The sequence below is a fragment of the Pseudopipra pipra genome, chromosome 3, assembly GCF_036250125.1.
Source record: "Pseudopipra pipra isolate bDixPip1 chromosome 3, bDixPip1.hap1, whole genome shotgun sequence".
Classification (NCBI taxonomy): Eukaryota; Metazoa; Chordata; class Aves; order Passeriformes; family Pipridae; genus Pseudopipra; species Pseudopipra pipra.
In genome coordinates, this window is record NC_087551.1 from 87,408,171 (window position 1) to 87,431,659 (window position 23,489).

A 23,489-nucleotide genomic window follows, 5' to 3' on the forward strand; every position below is an offset into this window, starting at 1 on the left:
ACAGAGTACTAGAGAAAGTAACAAATGTTTCCATCATTTATGTTTATATCAATATAACTAAGAGGAAAAATGGGGATTTTATATATAATTGTAGAACTCTGTCTTTTTTTTAATGTAATGATGATAAAGGCATACTAAAGCAGGGCTGTCCTCTTTGTTTGAATTTTATGGTGGTATATTCCACCCCATTTTTTTTTTCCTGACAGTCAGAATTATTGTTTTGCCTGTGCCGGCACGCTATAAATATTAGATCAATCCTGTAGGCTATAACTGAGATAGCTTTGTAGCTTTCATCAAGAGTGACAAATACGTTGGCAAGGTTTCCCTGACAGGCACTGGCAGAGCTAAATGCTTTTGCAGACAACCAAAAGTAACAGACTATTCTTTCAGCTGGAAGGAAACCTGGGCAGTGCAAAGACAGCATTCCACACTCTGCATGATGGCCACTGTCTTGGCCTAAGGGTCTCTGGAGCTAGAAAGCCAGACTCTCTAGAGCCAGATTGAAACATAGCTTACAGGAGTTACAACTCCTTCTGTGTAGTAGCTTGTTGCAGCAAACAGTTATGTCTTTGATGCAATTTGAACTAAGTGCAGACTTGAAACAAAAATTGTTTCAAGTGCATCAACTTTTACTCCTCTTCTTGAAGACATTTCTATTACTTTATTTTTCCCGTATGAAAAATATTGCTTTAATTAATTCCTCAAGTGTTTTGTCCAGTTTGCAATTTAAATACGGAGGACTAAAGAAGATTCATTGTGTTCTGTCAAATAAGAGGTCAATCAGCAATATGCTTAGGCTTCTTTGTCTTCTACCACCATCACTATTATTAGCTTGACTGGAGATAGTCTACTGATTAGAGAATAAGTTGTCTCTGTACATTTACTGCTCCCTAAGTTGGCAGGACTGAAGAAAAACTCCTCCTCCTTTTTGACAAGGGAGAACCCAATCAAACCTTAGTGTTTTTTGGACCTCGCTGGGAAATCTTCTCATGAAGTCATTTTTTTTAAATACCGTGTAGATAGATTATTTACCTGTTTTATCAATGCCTTTCTTCTAGAATCTCAGTGTTAAAACCAGGATGAGTAACTGCTGAGACTGACTTGCTGGAACAACTCCTCTCAGAAGTTAAAGGGAGTAATGATTCTTTGCAGTTAGATTTTATATATCTCTATATCGATCTCTCTCTCTCTCTCTCTCTCTATATATATATATATATGTGATTTGCTAAAAAAGCAGTAAATAAAATAAACCATAACTACTGATTGCCTACACATAAACAATGAAGATTCTAAATTTCTGTATGAACATATTTATAATCACATATTTTTGTGTATGCTTGCACTAGAAACAGTGAGTTAAAATTGGATCCAGTCAAGGTATCCTCTGAATTTGAAAATTGAGTTTACTTATAGAAGAGACTAATTCCACCTCTATCACCACAGTCCTCTCTGCAAGTATGGTCAGACAAGAATGTTTCTATGAGCACTTCAGCACTGTCAAAACATTACCTGGGAATGAAGCATTGCAGCAAAGAGCTGTCATTAGAGTAAGAAACCTGTCTTTAATTCAAGGCTTAAGGAATTGTTGGAAGATGTCTGTTGATTTTCATCTTTCATCATTAGTCAAAATACATTTTTTCCAAATAATCTTCTGCATTACTGCACTGATGCAGGTTTCAATGTCTGACTTTTAAATTTTTTTATTTTATATTTTATACAGTGCTGTGCTATGTTACATTTAGAATTTCTCATGAATTTTTGTCTGTTTTTCGACAAAATGAATGATATCAAAATCAAAGGCTGTGTTGCTGTCTCTCTGAATCCTTACAAAGGACACGAGGAAATGGAATTAAGACACAAGGAAATTGAATTAGAACATGAGGAAATAGAATGAACAGGGGAATTCAGATTGGACACTAGAAAAAGGTTCTTCACTCTGAGGGTGGTCAGTCACTGGAACATACTTCCCAGGGGATTGGTCATGGGACCAACCCTGTCTGTGTTCAAGGAGTGTCTGGACAACACTCTTAGTCACGTGGTTTAGTTTCAGGAAGTTTTGCAAGAAGCAGAGAGTTGGACTCGATGATCCTTATAGGTCCGTTCCAACCTGAGATATTCCATGACTCTGTGAAACATAATGCTGTCATACTGCTTTGGTTTTGAATGTTTCACATGCAACCTGGAACTAAATATATATATTTTAAAACAAAAATTGTTCCCTAGGACAGTAAGTGGGAGGTAGAATGCACTTTCTAAGCTAATTAATAAATCCCATTGGATACACAAATTTCATAGACAGCAAAACCAGTATGAAACCACTATTCTTTCTACTGAAAATAGGTGCAGTGTCTTGCCATTTTACTAAAAGAATATGTGAAATGATGACTTTCAGATTTACAGATGATACTATCCTCTTTCACAGATGTAAATCTTATGGGGAAGGAAAATGCTGAAGAAAACAAGGGTATTGCAAGACAGTTCTAGACAAAATAGATTTGTCTTGAGTATTATCTTATTCTGCACATATTTTTATCCTGAACAAAAAGGAAAGTCAAAAGAAGAAAAAAAGAAAATGTATTAAAGGAGTAAGCCCTTTCCAACAGGAAAGCTGATAAACTAAGAAATACAAACGTACATTGCCTTTCACAGCACGACTAAAGGTGAAGGAATCAGCACAATGTAAGGTGCCAATTTCTGCAAGTTATTGATTTTTTTCTTTAAAAATTGAAAACTTAAATCTTTGATAAGATAATCACCTATGCATTCTGTGCAGGATAGAGATACAAAGCTCATGCAAAGTGGTGCAGTACTGAAAGACTTGAATAAATTATGTTATTCATAATTATTTTTATGAATATACTAAATTTCAGTGTTTAAAGGGTGCCAGTGGTGAAAAGGGAAACCACTGTGTGAGATTCCTCACTTGGAGTTGACAAAAACCCCTTTTTGAAACATCTTTCTGGTTGTTTTAGTCCTGAGGTGCTTTCAAATAACTCGTCAGTCACAGGGAACCATGCTGGACAGTATAATTTGGTTTACTGGTGTGGTAAATATCCTGAAGCTGATAAATGACTAGCCCACAGATATGATAGTGGACCAGGATACTACTCTCCAGTCCAGCTCCACCTGCTCATTTTTGATAGACAGCCCCATTACTACAGATCTGCCAACAAAGCTGTTATGCTACTACTCTCAAATCCATCTCAATAAAAATATGGGGTTAGTTAGCAGGTTAGATGGGTTAGAGAAGCTGTCACCAGAGCCAGATTAAAGAGCACTTGTGTAGGAGTTCTGCCCTCAGATTTCAGTGGTGATGAATCCTGAGGCAGGTGGCACTGAGCTGTGAAGGGCAAGCCAGGGTACTGGCTTGTCCTCACTGTTCTCAAAGCACTCATCTGTCTTCATCCTTGCTGTTCCCATAACTTTAGTATGTACCTGAGTTTGTAGAATGGTATATCTTCATGAATATAACACATCACCTCCTTGTGGCCTCTTTCAGGGACAGTATAAGCAGAAATAATTTTGTATTTGAATCTGTTTTACAGAGTGTAAAAATCCATAGCTTTTTGTCTTCAGAAAGGCATTTGCATTCACATTTCCCTCTACTCACAATATTGGGGAAGCCTAACACTTGAAAATAAACTGTACTTGGGATAGATCAAAAGACACCTTGAATTAAGTTGGTACAGTTTTATACTGACATTTTGCACTTGGCATTAACTGATCTTCCCTTCTCTTTTTCACTCATTCCTATACATCTCACCATAAAATACCTTAGTCTTTCCATGAAATATATTTCTGCAGAGTAAGCTCTATATAACATAAAAGAGAGTTGAGAGATTAACAGGAGCATAGCCCTTTAGAAAAACCGGGAAGCCATTCCTCACCTCCCTTCGGAGAATACAATGGACCATGACAATAACAAAGCCTTGTAACGAATCAAATACTGCAAAAAGTATCTGAAATAATATTGATCTTTTGTCTGTCATGGCCAGAACTGCAGACATCCAAGTCAGGGCTAGAAGTGGCAACACCACACAGGAACTCCAAAGGGATGCCCTATTGAAAAAGAGGAGAAAAGCAGCGTTGTAATATTGTAAAAAATTAATGAAAGCTCACTATTAATATAAAATATATTTAAGGATTTTTAAAATCAATTTAACTTGAAAATCACAGACAAGAATGTAACATTCATACTTTTATGTTCTATAGAATATCCTGTATTCAGTTAATAAACACAGTTGCAATTTCTTTATTTTTTCTTAAAAAGTATTTAAATGTGCTTAGCACTATATACAGTGTTATAAAACACAGTTTTCATCATCAAACTATTGTCTCACATGCACTGTAAAAGATTTGTAACAAGAAGATGTAAATGATCAGGACTAACATGGCATTACTGGCGGTGGTGGCTGACAAAGCTGTTGTTGAAACTACTCCACACTTGGCACATTTGAGCGTCAAACCGCTATGAGGCTCACTCATCTGACTGCAAACAAACAGAACACCCACAAAAAGAACAAAATATTGAATTGTCACCAAAAAACGTTGCTACTGAAATTTAGCTTTTAAATATGACGTAATGCAGAAAAAGTAAGTAGGTTTATTCAGAATGAATGCTCTATGTTGTTGCAAAACTGTACTTTGTACTTTACATTATTGTTAGCTTTAAATGTTAATGCTATGGGGCTTCATTTCATGCAAACTCTGTTTCTTCCATTTAAGCTAAAAAAGGCCCCAAATATCCAGTACTGCTCATTACACTGAAGTAAACATAAGCACATGCTAGGGTAGACACACAAAGTGAAATCCCTCTATTCAGACCTGCTAAAAGACTGTTGCATCCAAACTTGCTTGAGAAAGAGTATAAGACACATAAAAGAGGAGTGCAAAGTATGAACCATTACAGAGCATTAGTAGGTAAAGAAAACTGCAAAATTTATTCAAGCTTCAAATCAGTACGTATAGCACTGTGTAGTCAGATTTATACTAGTGACCTGCACAGTCCACTAATATCTGGAGTGGTTTTATTCATGCCATGTGAAGGTCTGAATACAGGGCTTGAAATGTATGGAATCTGATGAAATAAATATCAGTTGGTACTATAAAAAAGTGTGACCTGTTTGGCTTCTTAATAAAACACAGTACACAAGCATTAAGCTCAAAGCATTTTGTACGGACAATTGTACCTTGGCACCTGTCAGAAGAGTTAAAAGGCGAAACCAGGAATTTAAGTTTTCTTTTTCATTAGCATGCATTCAATGTCCAGACACAACTAAATAAAGATTTTTGCTATTCCTTCTCTTTCTACTATCAGAATTAGGAATAACTGTAACTGACTGAGATGCAACAGGAAGGGTGCTTTACCTATTCCCATCTGGAAAGTGATCAACATGGTGAAGATAGGTAACTCTTCATTTTGTTTCCCAGTTATTTCAACCAACAGAACTGCTTGTTATTGCCAAACCCAGCATTCCAAGACTTTTAACATACTGCCCAAAACAACATTGAACTCCGATGTGTTGCATTTTGATAAACCAAATGAAGAATTTCCATTAAAAAGTGCAGTATATTTCCCATAAAAATGCAGTTTCTTCTGTACAAAATCAGTGTGAATTCTGATCTTTTATAAGATGATTGTGGGGTGTGAAAATAACACAGTGAATCCACATCCATTTACAAGAATTAAAGATATACATTAAAGAATGAACCAGAAAAATGCCTCAGGTAAGCATAAACTAAGCTTGGGAAATTACCTTTTGTCTTTGCCTGGCAATACTTCAACATTATCCGACTGGATTATTCTTTTTACCTCTAAAAACCAGCTTTGAATCTTGCAAATAATAATAGAATTTCATATGTATATAACCCAAATACAAATTTTCTGGCTGGATCTATATATATGCTACCTCTTTTGTCAGGAAAATGATTGAGAACATGACTTAGATCCATCACCATTTTTTTTCCCCATGTGTTTATTCTCCATATGCTTATTAAGATGGTAAAAGGCATATGGAGTTAGTATATTTTGCCCCATTCACTTGCTTTAAATCCTACACCTGAACTTTTGACAAATATAAGCCCAATGTTTGCCAGAAAGAATGAAGTTGCCTTTCTGAGCATGGCTGGCAAGAGATACTTGAGAAAGGAGTGACGATCACTTTTTTAGTGGAGGTCAAAGGCTGAACCAATTTCCATGTTCCAAAGAATAACTCAAGAGATATCATCTGCCAAGCAGTATCAAGGAATGCTGTTGCCAAACCACCATCTCATACTATCATACAAGTTAAGATTGTTTCTCATTACGGTATCTACATGTTCTCCCAGAATAACTGGATTATTTGTGACAGAATAATCTCTACTTTATCCATTTATTTTAAAATTAAATTATTTTTAAGTAAAATATTTCTTTATTAAGTTGCACGACTAGCAAGCAAGTTATTTGTTTCATGAGGAAAATAAAGTATAAGCAAATAGATTTCTATGGCCTGCAATTGAGTAGCTGGAAAAAATACAGCTATATCTAAGTTTGAATACCTGTACAAAATGTACAAAGCCAAACCTGTGGCTGCTCCAGCTCCTTATATGTGAATTTGAATTGGTGATTACTAAGTCATTGCTACTTTTGAAATAATTTGGGTAGTTTTGTAACATTATAGATTTCACTAGTGTTATTACAGAGTTAGGAATGCTGATGGAACAACACAGACAAGAAAGTAAGGTTAAGAAATTACTACTTTCTAATGAAAAAGTAGGAAAATGGAAGAAATAAAATAAAACTTTTGGTACATGTTTGTTAGACAATGGTAAAAGAATTGAAAACCAGAAAGACTTAATTGAATCAATATTAAATAGAAATCACACCAGGTGAAGTATTTATCATAAATGTACTCATCTAACTAATGAACTGGACTTATTAGGAATGCTACTGTTGGTTACAAGGTAAAATAATTAAAGTGAAACTGCAATAAATTTACCCACAGCAGTAATACACAGTAAAATGAAGATACCATTGCTTATCATTGTTAGCAATGCAAATATTGGTGGAGTTAACTACAAGCTGACCCAAAATATAATACTAGAAAACTTAACTGTAAAAAATCGTTATTCAAAATATAAATATAGTTTCATAAACATTAAGAAGGCGATGATGGACTTGTGAAATATTTTTCTCCACCATGCAATGAATCTAGGTTTGCTGCTGCAGTACTCCAAATCATTGTCATCCACTGAAAAACAGTTTCCGATGCCACCACTGTCATAATTCTTTCTTCTCACGATAACAAACAGAATTTGAATGTAAATGCAAGTAGGTAATAATACTACATTTACCTTTTTATATTTTCCACTTTTAAACAATTTTTTTTTACTTTGAAATTCTGTTATACTAATCTAGAAAATACACCTGTGCAGATGTTATTTGGATGTAAGAACAACGGCAAATTCTTAACATAGTCAAAATGGCAGAATAACATTGACCTCACTAAGGGATATATTGCTGTAAGATATATTTTATAACAGTTAACACAAACGAATAACATACCCTCCCAGTCATTAAATTTGACAGCTAGACAAAAATAATCAGTTCCTTCGATACATACACTTCATAAAGCACTTTTCCTAATTGCAACAACTTTACATGTGTAACAATCTTGTGGAACCTCTGCTCAGATTTATGTTATTCTCATTTTTATTAACTTAATACTGTTGTACTTGTGTTTTATTATGTTTAGTTTGTTTAGTTGCATTCTGTCAGGATAATGCAACAGCAGCTTTTGAGATTAATGGAATCTGTTAGACACACTGTTACGCTGATATAAAAGTTCACAGAACAATCAAATGCATTTTTGGTGAATATCTGTAATTTAAAATTGGGGATAAAATTTTAATATACTTTAAAATAACCCAATTGTTGCTTACCCCGCTCTGTGTTTGAGTTTTTTATCTAGGATTCCATCTCTGGAAACAAGCTTATTAAATACCAAAATGCCAATCACCATGTTGACCTGTCAAACAGAAAACAAATAGTTGATCTTTCAGTACCTGAAAGAAAATATTGTATCCTGTTACTTCAGAATAAGGATCTTACAGGCCTGAAAAATGCCTCCTCTTTTCCTTCAGAAAGGTGTAGCACTGCCCCTGACCACACCAAAAGAGGCCATATTCTCAAAAGGGTAACAAATATGCACCCTGCAACAGGCTTGTTTTTGAATCTTGAATTCTATCTGGTATGAAGCTATATTTATGTACATGTCTGTTGGCCAGAAGCTTGAGTAATATAGCTTTAATATTTTGTCAGTTTTAATTGAAACAATATATCCTGTTTCAGGAAAACCATTGAAAATTTGAGTTGTGTGCACAGGGAAGAGCTAGTCAGAACATATGATGACTGTAACCATGTTTGTTTTTAAACATTTGTGTCCCAGGGGGTGTTCCCACTTATGCAGAACCAGCCTGTGGTTTTCCATTTGTCACTTGTCTATGTTTATGTCACTAGTCTATGTTATTCACCAAAATGCCAGTTTTGAGCCTTTATTGACAGTAGTTTACTATTTTTGTGGACCAGATGAATTCCTGGGGTAAGTCTGCTTAGCTCCATTAAAGTAAATGGTGTTATGATCACATACATGGGTTGAAGATCTAACCTAAAAAAATTTAAAGTGTTTCAGCAGTCAGACTTTGGCGCTTAATGGACATACTAATGGCATTTAATGGACAACTTAATGACTGTTATTATCCATTTGCATTATTGAAATGAACTCTATGAACCTGTTTCTACATGGCCCTGCAAAGAGGTAATACCAATTTTTGAATCTACTAAATCAATGTTCCTTTTTTTATTTATTAGAAAAGGATAATCCTTTTTTCCTTTCAAACAGGTTTTTCAATACCTGTGCCAAAATACCTACTTGTTACTGGTCTGTCCTGCCAACTCTTCTTCAGCTTTATTTTCAGCATTAACATTTTTCAGCTGATGTTACATAATTCTTTGGCTTCATACACTTAGGCTTAAGTGGCTGCATGGAACAGCTCCTTCCACAGCTACTAGCTAATGGTAGGGCAAACTGCTACTATGAACTTCAAACATCTCTGAACAAAGACTTGCCAATTACACAGAGAACATACAGTTAGTTCCATGTGAAAATTATGACTGGCTTTTCGTAAACATCCTTGGCTCCTCTACCATGACTGTGAGTTGTACAAATGGATCCTGGCTTGGCTCCAGGCAATGATGAGACAAACTCTATGGGAGTAGTAAACATCCATTTCAGGAAAATTTATGTAGCTAAATAGCTATATCTTTGATGACTAGTAAGACCGATTCCCTTTTACAAGGGAAAATCGGAAATAACTGGTGCTGATAGAACTATCATAGTATAAAATTGATGGAGTGGAAAGAGGAATTAGATTCAAAATCTGTAAGGGAAAAATGCTAAACAAATTATTGTGAAAAATCCATACAGACTGCAAAGCAGATGACTGATAGCCGATGGCACAGGTAGGATGCAATTTATCTTACCCTGAAGTAGACAGTTGAAATATTTCTGATGGTTTGAGCTCTAAAAGTGTGTATTTTTCTCCACTGACAATGAAAAATAGCTGGGATAACTAGATTAGATGCAGAAATCTACATTGCAGATGTCTACAATCGGGCAAAAGTGAATCCTACACCTAAATGCATTTCCAGAGATGTGGAAGATTACTACATAAACAAGAAATTTTTCCAACTATGACTTTTTTCTTTGCCTTCTAGAGCAGTAGCCATGGAGAACTTGCTGGCTGGTTCCACTCCTTCTGTTGCTTTTGCTGGCACAGCAATACACTGCCAAGCAGCACTCTATCAAGAATGTCACTGAATTTCACAAGGAAGTGACAATTGCGTAGATGCCGCTGATAATAACTCAGTGATGCCTGTAAAAAGTTTTCTGTGCCACTAATCAGTACATTATTCTTTCACAGCTTAATGTATAAACACGGAAAATTAATTGGCATAAAGTGATATAATTAAATGAATCATGCATTCAAAATACTGAAGGTATGTTAAACAATACTAATCTCAGTATTCACAGCAAAATGCAATGTTACTGTATAGCTAAGCTTTTATAATTGAAATAGCATCATTTCATATGAAAATACTGGAAATTATATTAATGTTTACCAAGACAACAGCAGCTGCAGGTCCAACGAAAGCATAAAGTAGCCCTCCTTCCAGAGACAGCCAACAGCTGTAAAGAACATTAGAGAACAACTAACACAAATTAAAAATAAGTATAACACATTGTCAAAAAAACAATAATTACTACAGCATGAGATTTTTTTGACATATGAGATTCATATGCACACACGAAAAAGAAATGCTTTGTTGATATGATGATGTAGAGAGCTGAAAGGCATTTCCATTACCAATTGTTAATGTTTCAAAATCTTTAATGTCAATTATATATAAACTGAAATGCCTAAAACGCATTAAGAGCACAATAGAAAATAAATTTGCAAGTATTTTTGAACCTCCTTTAACCTCGTATGATGAGTTAAGTGAACAGGCCTTGCCAAACAGGTGTCTACAAATATTTCCAGCTTACCATGTCTGATAGTTCTATACTTAAAGCAATGAAGGGTCAAGTACATGTAATGTAGAACTTTGGGAAAAAAAAAGGTTTCTACCTATCCTGTCATTCAATAATTACTATTAGAACTACATCTTCAAGACAATATTCCCGTTAGAGAAAAATCATATATGATCTAACTGTTCTGTATTCTTTGGAATATTTCACAAACAATTTAAATGTATGTTTTAAAGCATCTGAAAACTGTATTTTCTGGAGACCTACTAATCTTACAGAGTTTGTCATACCGCATCAGAGCTTTCACTGAAAATCATCAGATTTCCAAACACAGAGCACTTATAGGATCAGATTCTAAATATTTTATATACCATGATGTAAAACTTTTCATATCTGCAAAAGATCAGGAGCTTCACACACTGAAGTAAATGCAGCTGTGCTATTTTCCCAGTGATTACACATTCAAAGAACTGCATGTTTATTTGAATGCATGATCACACCTACCTATAAGAAAGCTCAAGTATATGCATTCAAATAATTTACTTAGATCTGACATCCAGAAACATTCACGTCAGAATCATGCATATGTTCTTTATTTTATAGTAGTGGTTTTGTACTTTTGAAAACTAAGTAAATTAAATGCAAGCACATCATAATATTAATGGTCTGTTAGGGCTGGTACTCGCACTACAAAGAATAAAATTGTTTTCCACTGCAATGAAGCCATGTGAAAACTGTCACATGAACCCAAATGCACCAGTGTGCTAAATTCTGGAACGATAAATGGATGCAAATAGTTCCTATCTGCCATGGTGCTAAAATCTTAATACACTTCAAGCTATTATACATCCTACCTCAAAAATCAACTACAGCAGTAATGTTCAATTTATTTTTGTAATGTCAAAAAAATGCTTTCAAAATCTGCAATTTTTCTTGCTATTTTTTCCAAAGGTATGTTAGGTATGGTCAGAATCTTTCTGAGAGGGAGAAATATATTCATAGTGCATTTCCTCACCAGTATGAATGTTCAAACTTATGAAAGGTGATCAGTCTGTGTAATTAAGATATGTAATTAAAATTTTTGTGTTTATTGGGAGACAGAAGAATCAGTTCATAAAAATAGCTGATGTATTGTATTTGAAAGTTAATTTCAGATACCTGTGCTGAAAAAAGTGTCAGGAAGGTTGTTTTGTTTTGGTTTTGTGTGGTTTTTTGTTTGTTTTTGTTTGTTTGTTTTGGTTTTTTTGGTTTTTTTTGTTTGTTTGGTCTTGGGGTTTTTTTGGTGTGCTTTTTTGTTTGTTTTTTTTGGGGGGTGTTTGTTTGTTTGTTTTTAAATAAAACAAAACCAGTTTCTACCCTAAAAATCTTTAAGACCAAAGGAGAAGTGTTCCTTTCCTCTTCCATGTCCTCAAGTAAAACAGTTGCTGAAAAGAGTGATTTCCGTTTAGAGGCAGAGCTGGTAAAAATGTAGATGTTGTCCTCTTTTCTTTACACAATCTGAATTTTCAGCAGTCTGGATTTTCACTAATGTGTGACATCATTATTGCAACATATTTGACATTGCCTAGTTGATGACTCTGAAATTCACTTTTTCCCATTCTTTTTCTGTTGAAGACATTCTGAAGATAGATTTTCAGGTGCCCTTACAACACAAAGCAATTGTCAGTTTTTTACTCTTTTTTCCATCTTCTTTTCTATTTCTCTGCTCTGATAGCTTTTTTTCAGTGTTTTATAGTTGGTTTTATTCTATTCTCCTGTTCCGTCTTCTTTTTCCCTGATGTGCACATAGCAGAAGGCCATATAATTTGATTAGTATTAAGAGCAGCCACTGGTGGTTTTATAGGATCATGCTACATGGTCATAAAATTCTGCTGAGTGATGAAGTATCTGCACACTTGCTCCTGTGTCCTGTACATTTTGAGAGTTGTTTGATGCTCTCCAGTAGTACAGTTTCTTCTCTTAAGAGAGCATGGCAAGAACACGACTACAACAGAATTTTAATTTTTGCTGATATAATGAATTCCTAGAACTAGTACTGAATGTAAACATGAGTAGTTCATGCAGGTTTATTAACTATAACATGTAGTAGTGATGCTTTCATAGCTGTGATCATCTGAAGGGAGGTAGCAAAAATATTTATTAGTCTTACAGTAACAGTTGGGAAAAGCTATTAAGCTTTTGTACACACATCTTTTTCAGACAACCTGAAATATTTAAAAACTTTTCTCTGTGGTTTTTAAATTATTTTTAGGAAATCCCTTCATCTTCTCTATCTATATCACTATAAGTGTCTGTATGAAGTTCACATTTAGTTTTAAATGTACAGAAATACAACTGTCTAATAATTAGGATGCAGAGACTGACGATCACAGAATTTGTTCCAGTGTGAACAATTCTGATATATACTGTACAAAACTGAGATCTGCTTCAAAGATCCTTGGACCTTCTCCCTTTCCATGAATCTCTTCATGTGTGGGACTATGAGACTGGAATAAATTCCTCAATTTTCACTTTTAATGTTCTCCATTTGAAACCTTCATTTTCAAAATCAGCATCGTATAGAACAGGAATAGTTTGCAGCAGAATACATTTCTGATGGCAGTATGTGTGTAATTGATTGCAGTCAAACTGGCAAAATATAGTGTAAGCAGTTTAAAAAGTTACACAAGTTCTTTAGTTATGGGAGAAGGGGCAGGACAGGTGCTCTCCTTTTACACCACCCAACAGTTGTCATGGGACAAAATTCTTTGCTGCCTTCTGGAGTGGGACACCACATCAGCCGGCGATGGAGGAGAAATTGCCTTCACTGTTTTCTTTATGCAATTCTGATGTCAAATGCCAATAAAATATATTTGCAAATAAGATGAGAAAGCTGTGTTATGGTTCTGTTTGTCCCTTGCACACATCCATTTGTTCTTTTCTTCCACAGTACTTTGTCAGCTAAATTTGAAATCTGGGAGAGGAACTGTTACATATACAGAGACCTGCTCTTTTTTACTTTACAGGTTACCCTTAATGAATGATTTGTTGCTTTGTCTGAATATTTCAGTATATCCCCTTTTAAAAATGCATTCAGCTCAGGAAGGAAGCAGGAAGCAATGGTAACTAAAGCAAGTGCTCACATATGAATGATTTCAGTAGAAAATCCTGCAAGGGACAAAGCTACATCCCCAGTGGGGTCTTGACATTGTTCTTTGGTAATTTGTAATTCTCACAGCCTATATGGTTCCCCAGTCCTGGTTCAAGGACTAAATAATAAAAAAGCCAGCAAGATAAGCACAATAGTCAGAAAAAATGTCAGAGGAGAAGGTCCTCAATGTAACACCCAAAAGAGAAATAAGACCATTGTTTCACTTGCCACCTCTAAGTGCAAGTTAAGCACTTCCATTACATAAGACATTCCTAATTAAAAAATTCAAGATGCATGTTGTCACCATTTAAAATTATAAAAGTTCAGTGGTTAGAGCTGGTATTGCAGAGGAGATTTGGTTTTGAATCCTTTCCCATCCAGTCCCGGAGTGAGGGCTTGAAGCCTCCCCCGCCATGTGCCAAGATGGTGAGACACATAGGGAAGGGAGGGGGAATCCTGATCTCACTCAATGATGATGCTAAGAGGAATAATTAAATATTCATTGAAGCGAAGTCTTGACCTCACTCATCCACATCTCTGATGAATGCCCTCATTAACAGACTACGGAGTCATATTTCCTCTCTTTCTGTCCAGATGCATATTTAATTTCTTAGGCAACGTGAAGAGAGTTCCAAATAGGCCAACCAAAGGAAACATACTCTCATATATATAATGGTGTTTGGAGCTCTCCACTGGCAGGAGGAAGGCTCAGCCCCAGCTCCTTCTTCATCAGAAGACCAAAGGGCAGTCTTCTGTGGAGTGAATTTTCCAAGGTGCTAAATACACACTTGAACCAGCCAGGTGGCTAAACAGGAAATGTATTGGTTGAATGTAAATGAAGTGCACAGATTTCCTCCTGGTTGTCTCTCAAGTAAAGCCCAGTCCAGGAAATCAGCTGGATCAGGCTCTCCAAGAGAGAGGGGCTGGATGGGAGAACTGTTTTTAGACATCTGCAGGGCTTTGGCTCCAAACAGTTCATGAGTATTAAAGTCAAGGTATGCACTTGGTGCACAGAAACCTAGGTGCCAAAGAGACTCTTGCCAGTACAGTTTCGGACATGTTTAAAGGCTGGCAGAGGCTAGCCATAACATTTAACATTCTCTTTTGTAAATCTATTAAATGTTATGTGTCTAAGTGGACCTAATCCTCTGTGTTTCTTAAAAGCTTGCTATTTCAAAACTTCACAAGAAGTTCAGGGTGTCTGGTGCTTTGCTGAGCTCAGTCCAAGACTGGCATACTGTTTTCTCTTTGTTCTTTTGTGGATCACTCAGTCACTCTTAGGCCAGTTCCGAGTGTGAATGGATAGCTGTAGAGCCTTTAGCGTATGCCAGGCAGTTCCTGATGGGTATGACAATCTTGATAATTAAAAACATATTTTATCATTTCAGATTGACTTACTAGTGGGCTGTTCCATATCCTTTTGTCTTGGTAAAGCCTATTGATATTGCAACCACTAATGCTGGCAATCCTGAAAAAAAACAAAACAGTAATAATCATCAGATGCTGAGTAAAATATCGCTGTTTTGCCTGGACAAAAAATGACAGGGCAAGCTAATGCAAAATGGCCAATTTTATACGGAATGAATTATTTAATGAAGCACAGTTGCAGGATTTGTTTTTCTGAAGCACTGGCAGGGAGGAGGACACTGTTTTCTGCCCACGGTGTACCACTTTGATGTACTTAAATTACTGGTACATTTGTCAGGTCTTAAAGAGAACTAGAAGGAGACTTCATCAATATTCAGAGAAGTTTTTGTCTTGTTTCATTTTGATTTCTTGATATTACAGTACTTTGCTGAAAATCTTCTAAAATTTTGTTAAAACATACTTATAAAAGAATGCTACAATATACACCAGCAGAGCTTGAGCTTGAGATAAAGTGGAAAGACTCCTTACCTAGTTTTCTTTTTAGTAACATGCTGTCTGGTTTCAGGTTAAATGAAGGAAATTATTATATTCCTGACACCGTTGCTGCATTAAATTTTTCATTCCAGTGATTTTTAGGAATAATTTTAATGCCTTACCCCATCCAAGGCACAGGAAACGTTTCCTTATGAGCCGTGTTCTAATTTTTCCAGTAACAGCCATGTATGACTGCCACGCTTCTGTCAAAACCCAACAGAATGAAGCTAAGAAGAAGAAGTGTAAAAATGCGGTGGTTGTGGTGCAGATGCCCTGCAGGGAGCAAAGAGAAGCTCATGCTGAATACTTAGGGACACTCATTCCTCTTTTCAATTCAAAGAATTGTCATATTCTATCATCTTGACCTTTATCTTTAGCATCAACTCTCCCTTTATGATGTGGTGGCCATAAAGAGACAGAGAAGGAGAGATGTTGATGGGGATTAAGCAGAAGAGGATTTGACTTGTTTTCCCAAACACTGAATGTTTCAAGCAGGGACAAAGAACACAAAATAAATCACGCTAGCAGAATTTTCTCTGCACATTTACTTTGACCAGGGATCATCAAAAAGCCATTCTGGTAAGCCAGTTATAAGTTACTGATTATAAAATCTCACTACGCTCAACAAAGAAAATATGGGGATACAAATGCTCCTAATTGCCAGTTATATTTTCTTTCCTCCATGTAGAAAGAGCCTGACTATAAATCTGAATTTTATGTAATAGATTTTTTGATTTTTTGATTTTTTTTATTTCAATCTTTTAGAACATTAACCCATTGGAATATACCACCTTAGACCTTTTTAGGCTGGTTTAAGTATCATAACCTTAACAATTATCCTGGATATTGTTTTTATGGGTATCAGTCATTTGTCATCTGAAAAGTATTTTGAGCACGTGCAATCAGCTTTCTTTTGTGACTGTAGCCCTTAATTAAACTTGACATTGTAGCTTACATAAATGAGCTTCTTGGCATAAATGATGATCTGCCCTCCACTGTGTTACTTAAAATGCCAGTAGCAGGCTATAAAATGCAGTCTGCATCATACCCCAGAACCAAAACCAAACCAGTAATGTTGAAAATATCCTTAGCACAATCTATCACAATTTAAACCATCAAAATTATGACAAGATTAAAAAAATCAAAACAGTTCACACCCCCAATATTAATGATGCAAATTTAGAGTTGAGAAATGTAGATATTACTTTATGATTATTTCTTTATGCATCATACACATCTAATAGCTACCTTATGCTTATCCTTTTATTAAGGCTAGTCAGTTCTTTTTTACTAAAATCCCAATAGAGCAAACTATTTAGGGAGAAAATAGGCACCTTCCTAGTTATAAGTGCTATAACTGCTTGCATATATTGTTGGATAAAGGCTGGTAGGAAGGATATGACATATATGACACCCATATATCACAGCATGCATGTTTTTTAGTTCATTTTCTATTCTTAATTACTTTAAAATAAATTTTGTTTTGAATTTTCTGTGGTGTTAATTTTCCCAGTTTCTTATCTGAAATCAATTGTTATGGTTCACTTCAATAGTTATCTCAAATACATAGCTGATAGCTGATACCATCTGATACTAGCATTAGCTGATATCAACCTCTTTCAAAAATTTATGAACATTAAGTCAGAACTTAATGATTTCCTGCTGAAATTTGCAGATGTGACAAACACCTTGCCTTCTAATCCTGGGTCAAATTGTCTATTTAAATCTAGGGAAAGGGGTTCTATATAATTATATGCAAGAGAATTATTGTTAATATTAAAAAATGCAAGGAATGTAAACTGGAAAAAACCAGCAGATCCTGAAAATGCACTAATCATTCCACCCTAGGTTTTACCACTAATTCTTATGTTCAGATGTCCCTAAGGTATATGGATTCATAAAATCTATCCAGTTAAAGCCTGACTAGCAGTATTTCCTGTATACAAACAAAAATTCCATTTACTTAAAATTAAAGCTCTGCATAGAAACACAGAATAAATATAACAGAAAATGCAGAAATTGCCTTCCTTTAACTAGCTGGTTCATATGTTACGAATTCCTACTATGTAACTTTAATTTGCTTTCCTATCAATGTTCTTGCGAAAGCTAGCATGTTCTGTTGGAGAAGAATTTGACAACAAAATTGCTTTTGAGGAATATTGAAGAATCTTTTAGGAAGGAATTGCATAGGTAAAACATAGCATTACTCTGAAAAAAATATACTATTTCTCTTACAAATAATGCAAATACAAACATCCTGATCTTTTTGGTGAAAACATTGCTAACTCTTATGGTTGACTTGAGTATAGATTGTAGGATTTAATCCATAATTTATCCCCTGTATTGAAGGAAAGATAGATGATGATAATCTAAGACAAATGTGGACATGGCTATTGTTGAAGAAAGAACTGTGATGAAAATGTTAATGATCATGTTGAGCACAAAATGAGAAGACAGAAGCAAGTTTTATGAAAGGTGGTCTGTGCTCTAGCTGGAATATATGACTGCTGATTAAATCTAACTCTCCTGAGTAGCAGACAGGGGTCTTTAATGAACAACAATGGTAAGTCTGTATTACTGATATGACAGCATATTTGCATCATATGCCATCAGAAACATGCAAATCAGCCTCAAAACATCACCTAACAACCACTGTGGGATCCTGATGACAGACTCGTGTGCTGGCAGTGCTTGCAGTGAACTCAGTCTCCCTCCTTCTCCCGCCAGAGAAGCAGTCCTGGCAAACAAAACCTGGCCCCTCCCAGGCATAGCCATGGGTTCAGCATGGTTATCCAATACCACACTGGAAATCTGGATTTACGTACTTCTTTATTCTTCCTCTTCGATAAATAAATAAGCAAACAACACTGTTCAGTCTGGGAAAGTGCTGTATCTGGGAAGCCAATTTCCAAATAGGAACAAAAATTCATTTTCACCAAACATTGTTATTAAATGGGGCATTGAGTATGTCTACGCCATACTCTTTTGTGGAGTTTTCCAAAGGCACTATATGCCTTTGCTAACCTGTTGTCTATCTCTCCGTCGATCTTACCATCTGAGGAGATGAGGCTACCTAGGTAATTAAACTGTAATAAACACTTGAAGAAAAGCACCAAGATCAGTGTTTACAAAGCCATAGTGCTGTCTACTCTCTTATATGGTTCCGAATCATGGGTCATCTACCGCCACCACCTGCGACTCCTAGAACGCTTCCATCAACACTGCCTCCATACAATCCTAAACATCCACTGGTCAGATTATGTGACAAATACATCTGTTCTAGAACAAGCAGCAGTCACAAGTATAGAGGCCATGTTGATGAGAACACAGCTGCGATGGGCAGAGTACGTCTCAAGGATGAAGGACCACCGCCTCCCTAAGATCTTGCTCTATGGTGGACTTGCCACTGGCTGACACATGAGAGGAGCCCCGAAGAGAAGATACAGGGACTCCCTGAAACAACATCTCAGCCTTGGCCATATTGATCACCATAACTGGTCTACTCTGGCCTCCAATCAGGAGGCCTGGAGACACACCATCTATAACGCAGCTGTCTCCTTTGAGAACACACGCAGGATCACTCTCGAGGAAAAAAGGCAACGCAGAAAGAACCGTGTATTGCAGAATATACCACCTAAGGAGTCTTTCTGCTGTGCCTTTTGCAATCGGATATGTCTGTCACGTATTGGCCTCATAAGCCACCAGCGTGCCTGTAACAAATGTGGATAGAGCCTTCCCAAATCTTCATTCGCGAAGCCTAGCCATAAGTGAGAGTATGTCTAAATTTAGTGAGTATTTATTAACATTTTTTTCATTCTCACCAAGTCATGGACTACTTCCAGTCGCTCCCTCCTCTCCTCTCCTTCCTTACCAAGGACCAGTACCTCCCCTCACTTTCCTGCACATGCAGCAGCATCATTCATGGGCCTTGTGGCCCATCACTCACAGAGAACTACAGTATGTCAGCATATGGGCACCAGGATATAGTGGTACACGTCTTCCCCACTGCTTTACGAGATGTTTCTTATTTGCTTCTAGTTCTAGTTTATTAAAACTCACTGAATTAATTACATGTGCTGAGCACCTGTCAACTTGCAACAAGATGAATTTTAACAGCCTAATTTATTATTTCTTCAAGACTGAAATTAAGTCAACTTCTCTAACCTCCTCTTCCTCCCATTGCTTTTGCTCTCAGCTCCCCATATTTAATTATAATTACAAGTGGGGGAAGGGAGTTCTTTTCAGTCCTCAGAATGCCTAGTTTCATGAACTTTAATTGAGTCTCAGGTGTTTAGCTATCTGGAATATCTAAGTAAGACCATTCATCCCTTTTTAATAAACAATATACTATTGAAAGCAAGAACACACACCAGGTATCAAATTATTTCCTTCTCTTATACTTGTAAGACATCCACTTCAAATGAGTGTACTGAACACAGCTGGGAAATGTAAAAAACAGTAGAAATTCAAAGCTACTTATTCTAGTAATTAATATTTTTAATGTAAGAATGATGAATAAGAGAACACATCAATTTTTATGACCTACAAAAGTAGGTCATAAATGTAAACTTAAAATAAGAATTTATCAAAAATTTTTGAGCATCTGGCTGTTGTGGTTTGGGGTTTTTTTAATAGAACAGTGAGATTTTTTTAATACTAGAGTGTTTTTCTGTTTTTTATTAGCAGTTCCACACAATGTTCCACACAAAGACAAAGAGGGCTAAGTAAGGACACCTGATTTGTCTTGCCCTGAAACAGGTTCTTTTTTCTTCAAAAAACTTGTTGCCTGTCTCTGAGTTGTGATAAACAGTATAAGAATGGATGCTATTGGAAAATAAACATGAAATTTGAAATCTGCATTGGTGATAGCAAAATGAACAGGACTAAAATCCACTCAGCTGGATTATCTAAGGAAGTAAAAGTGAGAAGTAGTAGAAAATCATTTAAATAATAAAATTTCTTGGACATGGAAAAAACCTTGCCCTTGATTTATCTCTGAGGAGATAGGCCTAAAGAGATAAATTAAATGGGTGCTAATTTTATTCTTATGATGTTGTGACCATGCACTGAGTTCACAATGAACACTTAAAGACCACAATAAAGAATAAATGAAATAAAGGACAAACAAAACAAAAAGAATGCAAAGGGCATAGTAAAGAACAGAAAAGTAATTCTATGACAAAATTGGTGTATTTTATTGGCTTTTTTGTGACTCTCAAATGCTGAACTATGAATCAAATCAAAAATATAAATCTCTAAATCAAAAATATACATTCATAAAAGAAAATGTTGCTTATTATTCTTAATTTTATTTTTTCTTATTTCTTATTTTTAAACTGATTTGTTTCAGTTTAAAATAGACAATAGACACTGTCAGAATACAGGGATACAATATATTGGTCAGATAATATTGAAGGCTAGATTAAATACTTATTTATGGAGTAAACTGCCATGATAAAATAGATGGAATTCAGAGACTGTGGGACAAAGAAGCAAGAACTGTCTTCTCAGGAGTGTTTTTCTGGAAGAAGGACATATTTTCGATCAGAAAAATATGGCAAGGGAGACTGTCTCTTTAGTTGCAAACATAGTTGAAACTGTTAAGATCTTAAATGCCTGAAAAATCATAGCTATAGTCTTTCAAGTTTCTCTTCCAGGATCATTAATATTACTGGCATCATAAAGCTCTGAATATATAATTTAAAAAACCCAGTGTTCTTTTATTTCGACAGGCTCAACGGCTGCTAAAACCCCTTGTTCAAGCAGAGAACTTAGGAAATCTGATACTCATATTGAAATTAGCAGTGTAGTGGAAATAATCGTACTAAAATAATGTTATTTGCATTTTCAACCAACAGCTATGAAACTGTTTACTTTAATGAACTCTCAGAAAAACTTCAGGATGTTATAAAAATCTTTTCCAATGTCCTTAGCAGTTGTAGGCTCAAGTTGAAGGCTTCATTACATTGTGTTCTGATGTCCGACATGATAGTCCAAAATAATTAGCATTTGACTTCATGAACATTTGTGTGATGAGCTATGCACAGTTAATTATTATACTGCAGGATTCTCTATGTGGTACAAGACAATGTGAATGGTAGCCTTTATTTGGATTTTAAAAGTAAACTACTTTTTTAGCACAACAGCAGTAGGTTTTGAGTAGTTAGGTGATTTCCCTCACAAAGATAATGAGTGACAAGTAAGGACACTCCATTTTTTGTACTTCTACTCAATCATTTTTTTGCCCACAACAAGCAAGATGCCTTTCTAGCTTCTGATAAATAGCACATAAGCTGGCTATAAATGACCCAGCTGTTTCTGCAGTTTCTTTGGTTTAGTTTACAACTATATTTTCACGAAGGACATCTTTATCATCAACAGCACTGCAATCCCAAGTTTAAATGTTATTTTTGGTTTTGGTTTTGGTTGGGGGTTTTTTGTACTCATGTGCAAGTTATCACAACAGTTGATAAATTTTGGGACCATTTCACATGCCCAGTCTCAGGGTGCAGTAAAATTTTTTCAATTATTTTGGTTTAAGGCTTTTTTTTCCTATTTAAGGTTCATTTTTCTTCTCCTCTGGAGTCTGTCTTTTTATCTGACACTATAACTGCAGTGATCCTAGTGCAATATTGTAAGTATGTATGAAAGCAAACTGACACTTCAAAATTGTAAGTTTTCTCTGCATTTGTGCTTTCCATATACACTTTACATATGTCTTCTTATTTCACCTAAAGTTTCTCTACATACTTTACTGACAAATTCAGTTCCTGCTCCTCTTTTACCAACATTGACCTCAAAGGGATTTCTAGAAATCATCTCTCTGTGAGTAAAGCACTCACAATCTTTTTTGATGCTTACTTATGAGGATTAGTAAGAATGTCTCCCATTTTTTCCCAGGTGCAGAGTCCAGCAATAGAAATGCTGTTCATATCTGATCCACTAAAAGTATAGAGACCCTTCTTTTTAGCTTCTGCCCTTTGCAGTTACTTTTCTTCAAAGTTCTCCCTTGATAGCTGTCAATTCTATCAGCCATATCAATAACCTCTGCGTTTAAATCTGATACCATATAGTAGTGCTTTGGCATCCCTCAGTTATGTCTGTAGAGAACTGCTGCTTTTCATTCAAATTAATTCCCCTGCTAGTCATTATTCTTCTCCAGACCTTATAATGTACATAGTACAAAATCATTCTATCAGCTAGATGTGAAAGAATAGGCTGCTCTCTTTTGGGATGAAAAAGAATTCCTTAAAGGAGCTTGCTGCTGTTCAAACCTTCCTTTTCCTGTCATATGGCAGAATGTCCATGCTAGCAACAGTAAAGGTATCTTTTACTCATTGGCATGTGCATAAATTGTTAGTGAACTCCTTGGCACAGCTTTGACCTGGGCCAAAAATTGCTCTCCCAACCCAGGCCCACACACAGACTGAAAGAAAACCTGGGCCAGGAAACCTGTGTGATGGTCAGCTTGCACACAACTGTTTGCCTGCCCTGGCTCAGCTATAGGGATGGAAGCCATAGTGTGCTAATTTGCATCAGAATTATACAAATATTTGTGGCTCATTTTGGTTACTAGGTGGAATAGAGGCAAGAAGTTCAGCTGAATAATTCATATTATGCTCAGCTATGACTAACATATGAGACAGTAAAATCCATTTCGTGTTTATGGCATTCTCTGGAGACTGTCAGTGCAAAGTGCAGGTTTGTATTGCTTAACTCAGAATTGCTTTCTTGGTGGCATGCCTACACTAAATTGAAAGCCAGGTGGAAGGCAGTTCTCATATGGTTTCCTTACACTCACATTCATTTTAGTCTTCCTCCTGGTTTGGATTGTTATTGCCATGTTATATTTAAGCAAATGAGCTCTATACAAGCAGTATCACAGGACAGGT

General features: G+C 35.8%; 1 protein-coding gene across 10 annotated transcripts in view; it reads right to left on the bottom strand.

The window, feature by feature from the left end:
• Positions 1-23,489, bottom strand: part of ADGRB3 (adhesion G protein-coupled receptor B3) — a 459,919-nt gene that overhangs the window by 31,303 nt on the left and 405,127 nt on the right. For 9 of the 10 annotated variants that reach the window (XM_064650227.1, XM_064650228.1, XM_064650224.1 and 6 more), the window contains 6 exons: positions 15,720-15,870; positions 15,094-15,163; positions 10,160-10,226; positions 7,921-8,006; positions 4,391-4,489; positions 3,888-4,059 (listed from right to left, as the gene is read on the bottom strand). In XM_064650227.1, coding sequence (XP_064506297.1) covers positions 3,888-4,059; positions 4,391-4,489; positions 7,921-8,006; positions 10,160-10,226; positions 15,094-15,163; positions 15,720-15,870 — 645 coding nt within the window. The remainder of the gene's footprint in view (positions 1-3,887; positions 4,060-4,390; positions 4,490-7,920; positions 8,007-10,159; positions 10,227-15,093; positions 15,164-15,719; positions 15,871-23,489) is intronic. The other variant, XM_064650225.1, reaches the window with a different exon arrangement.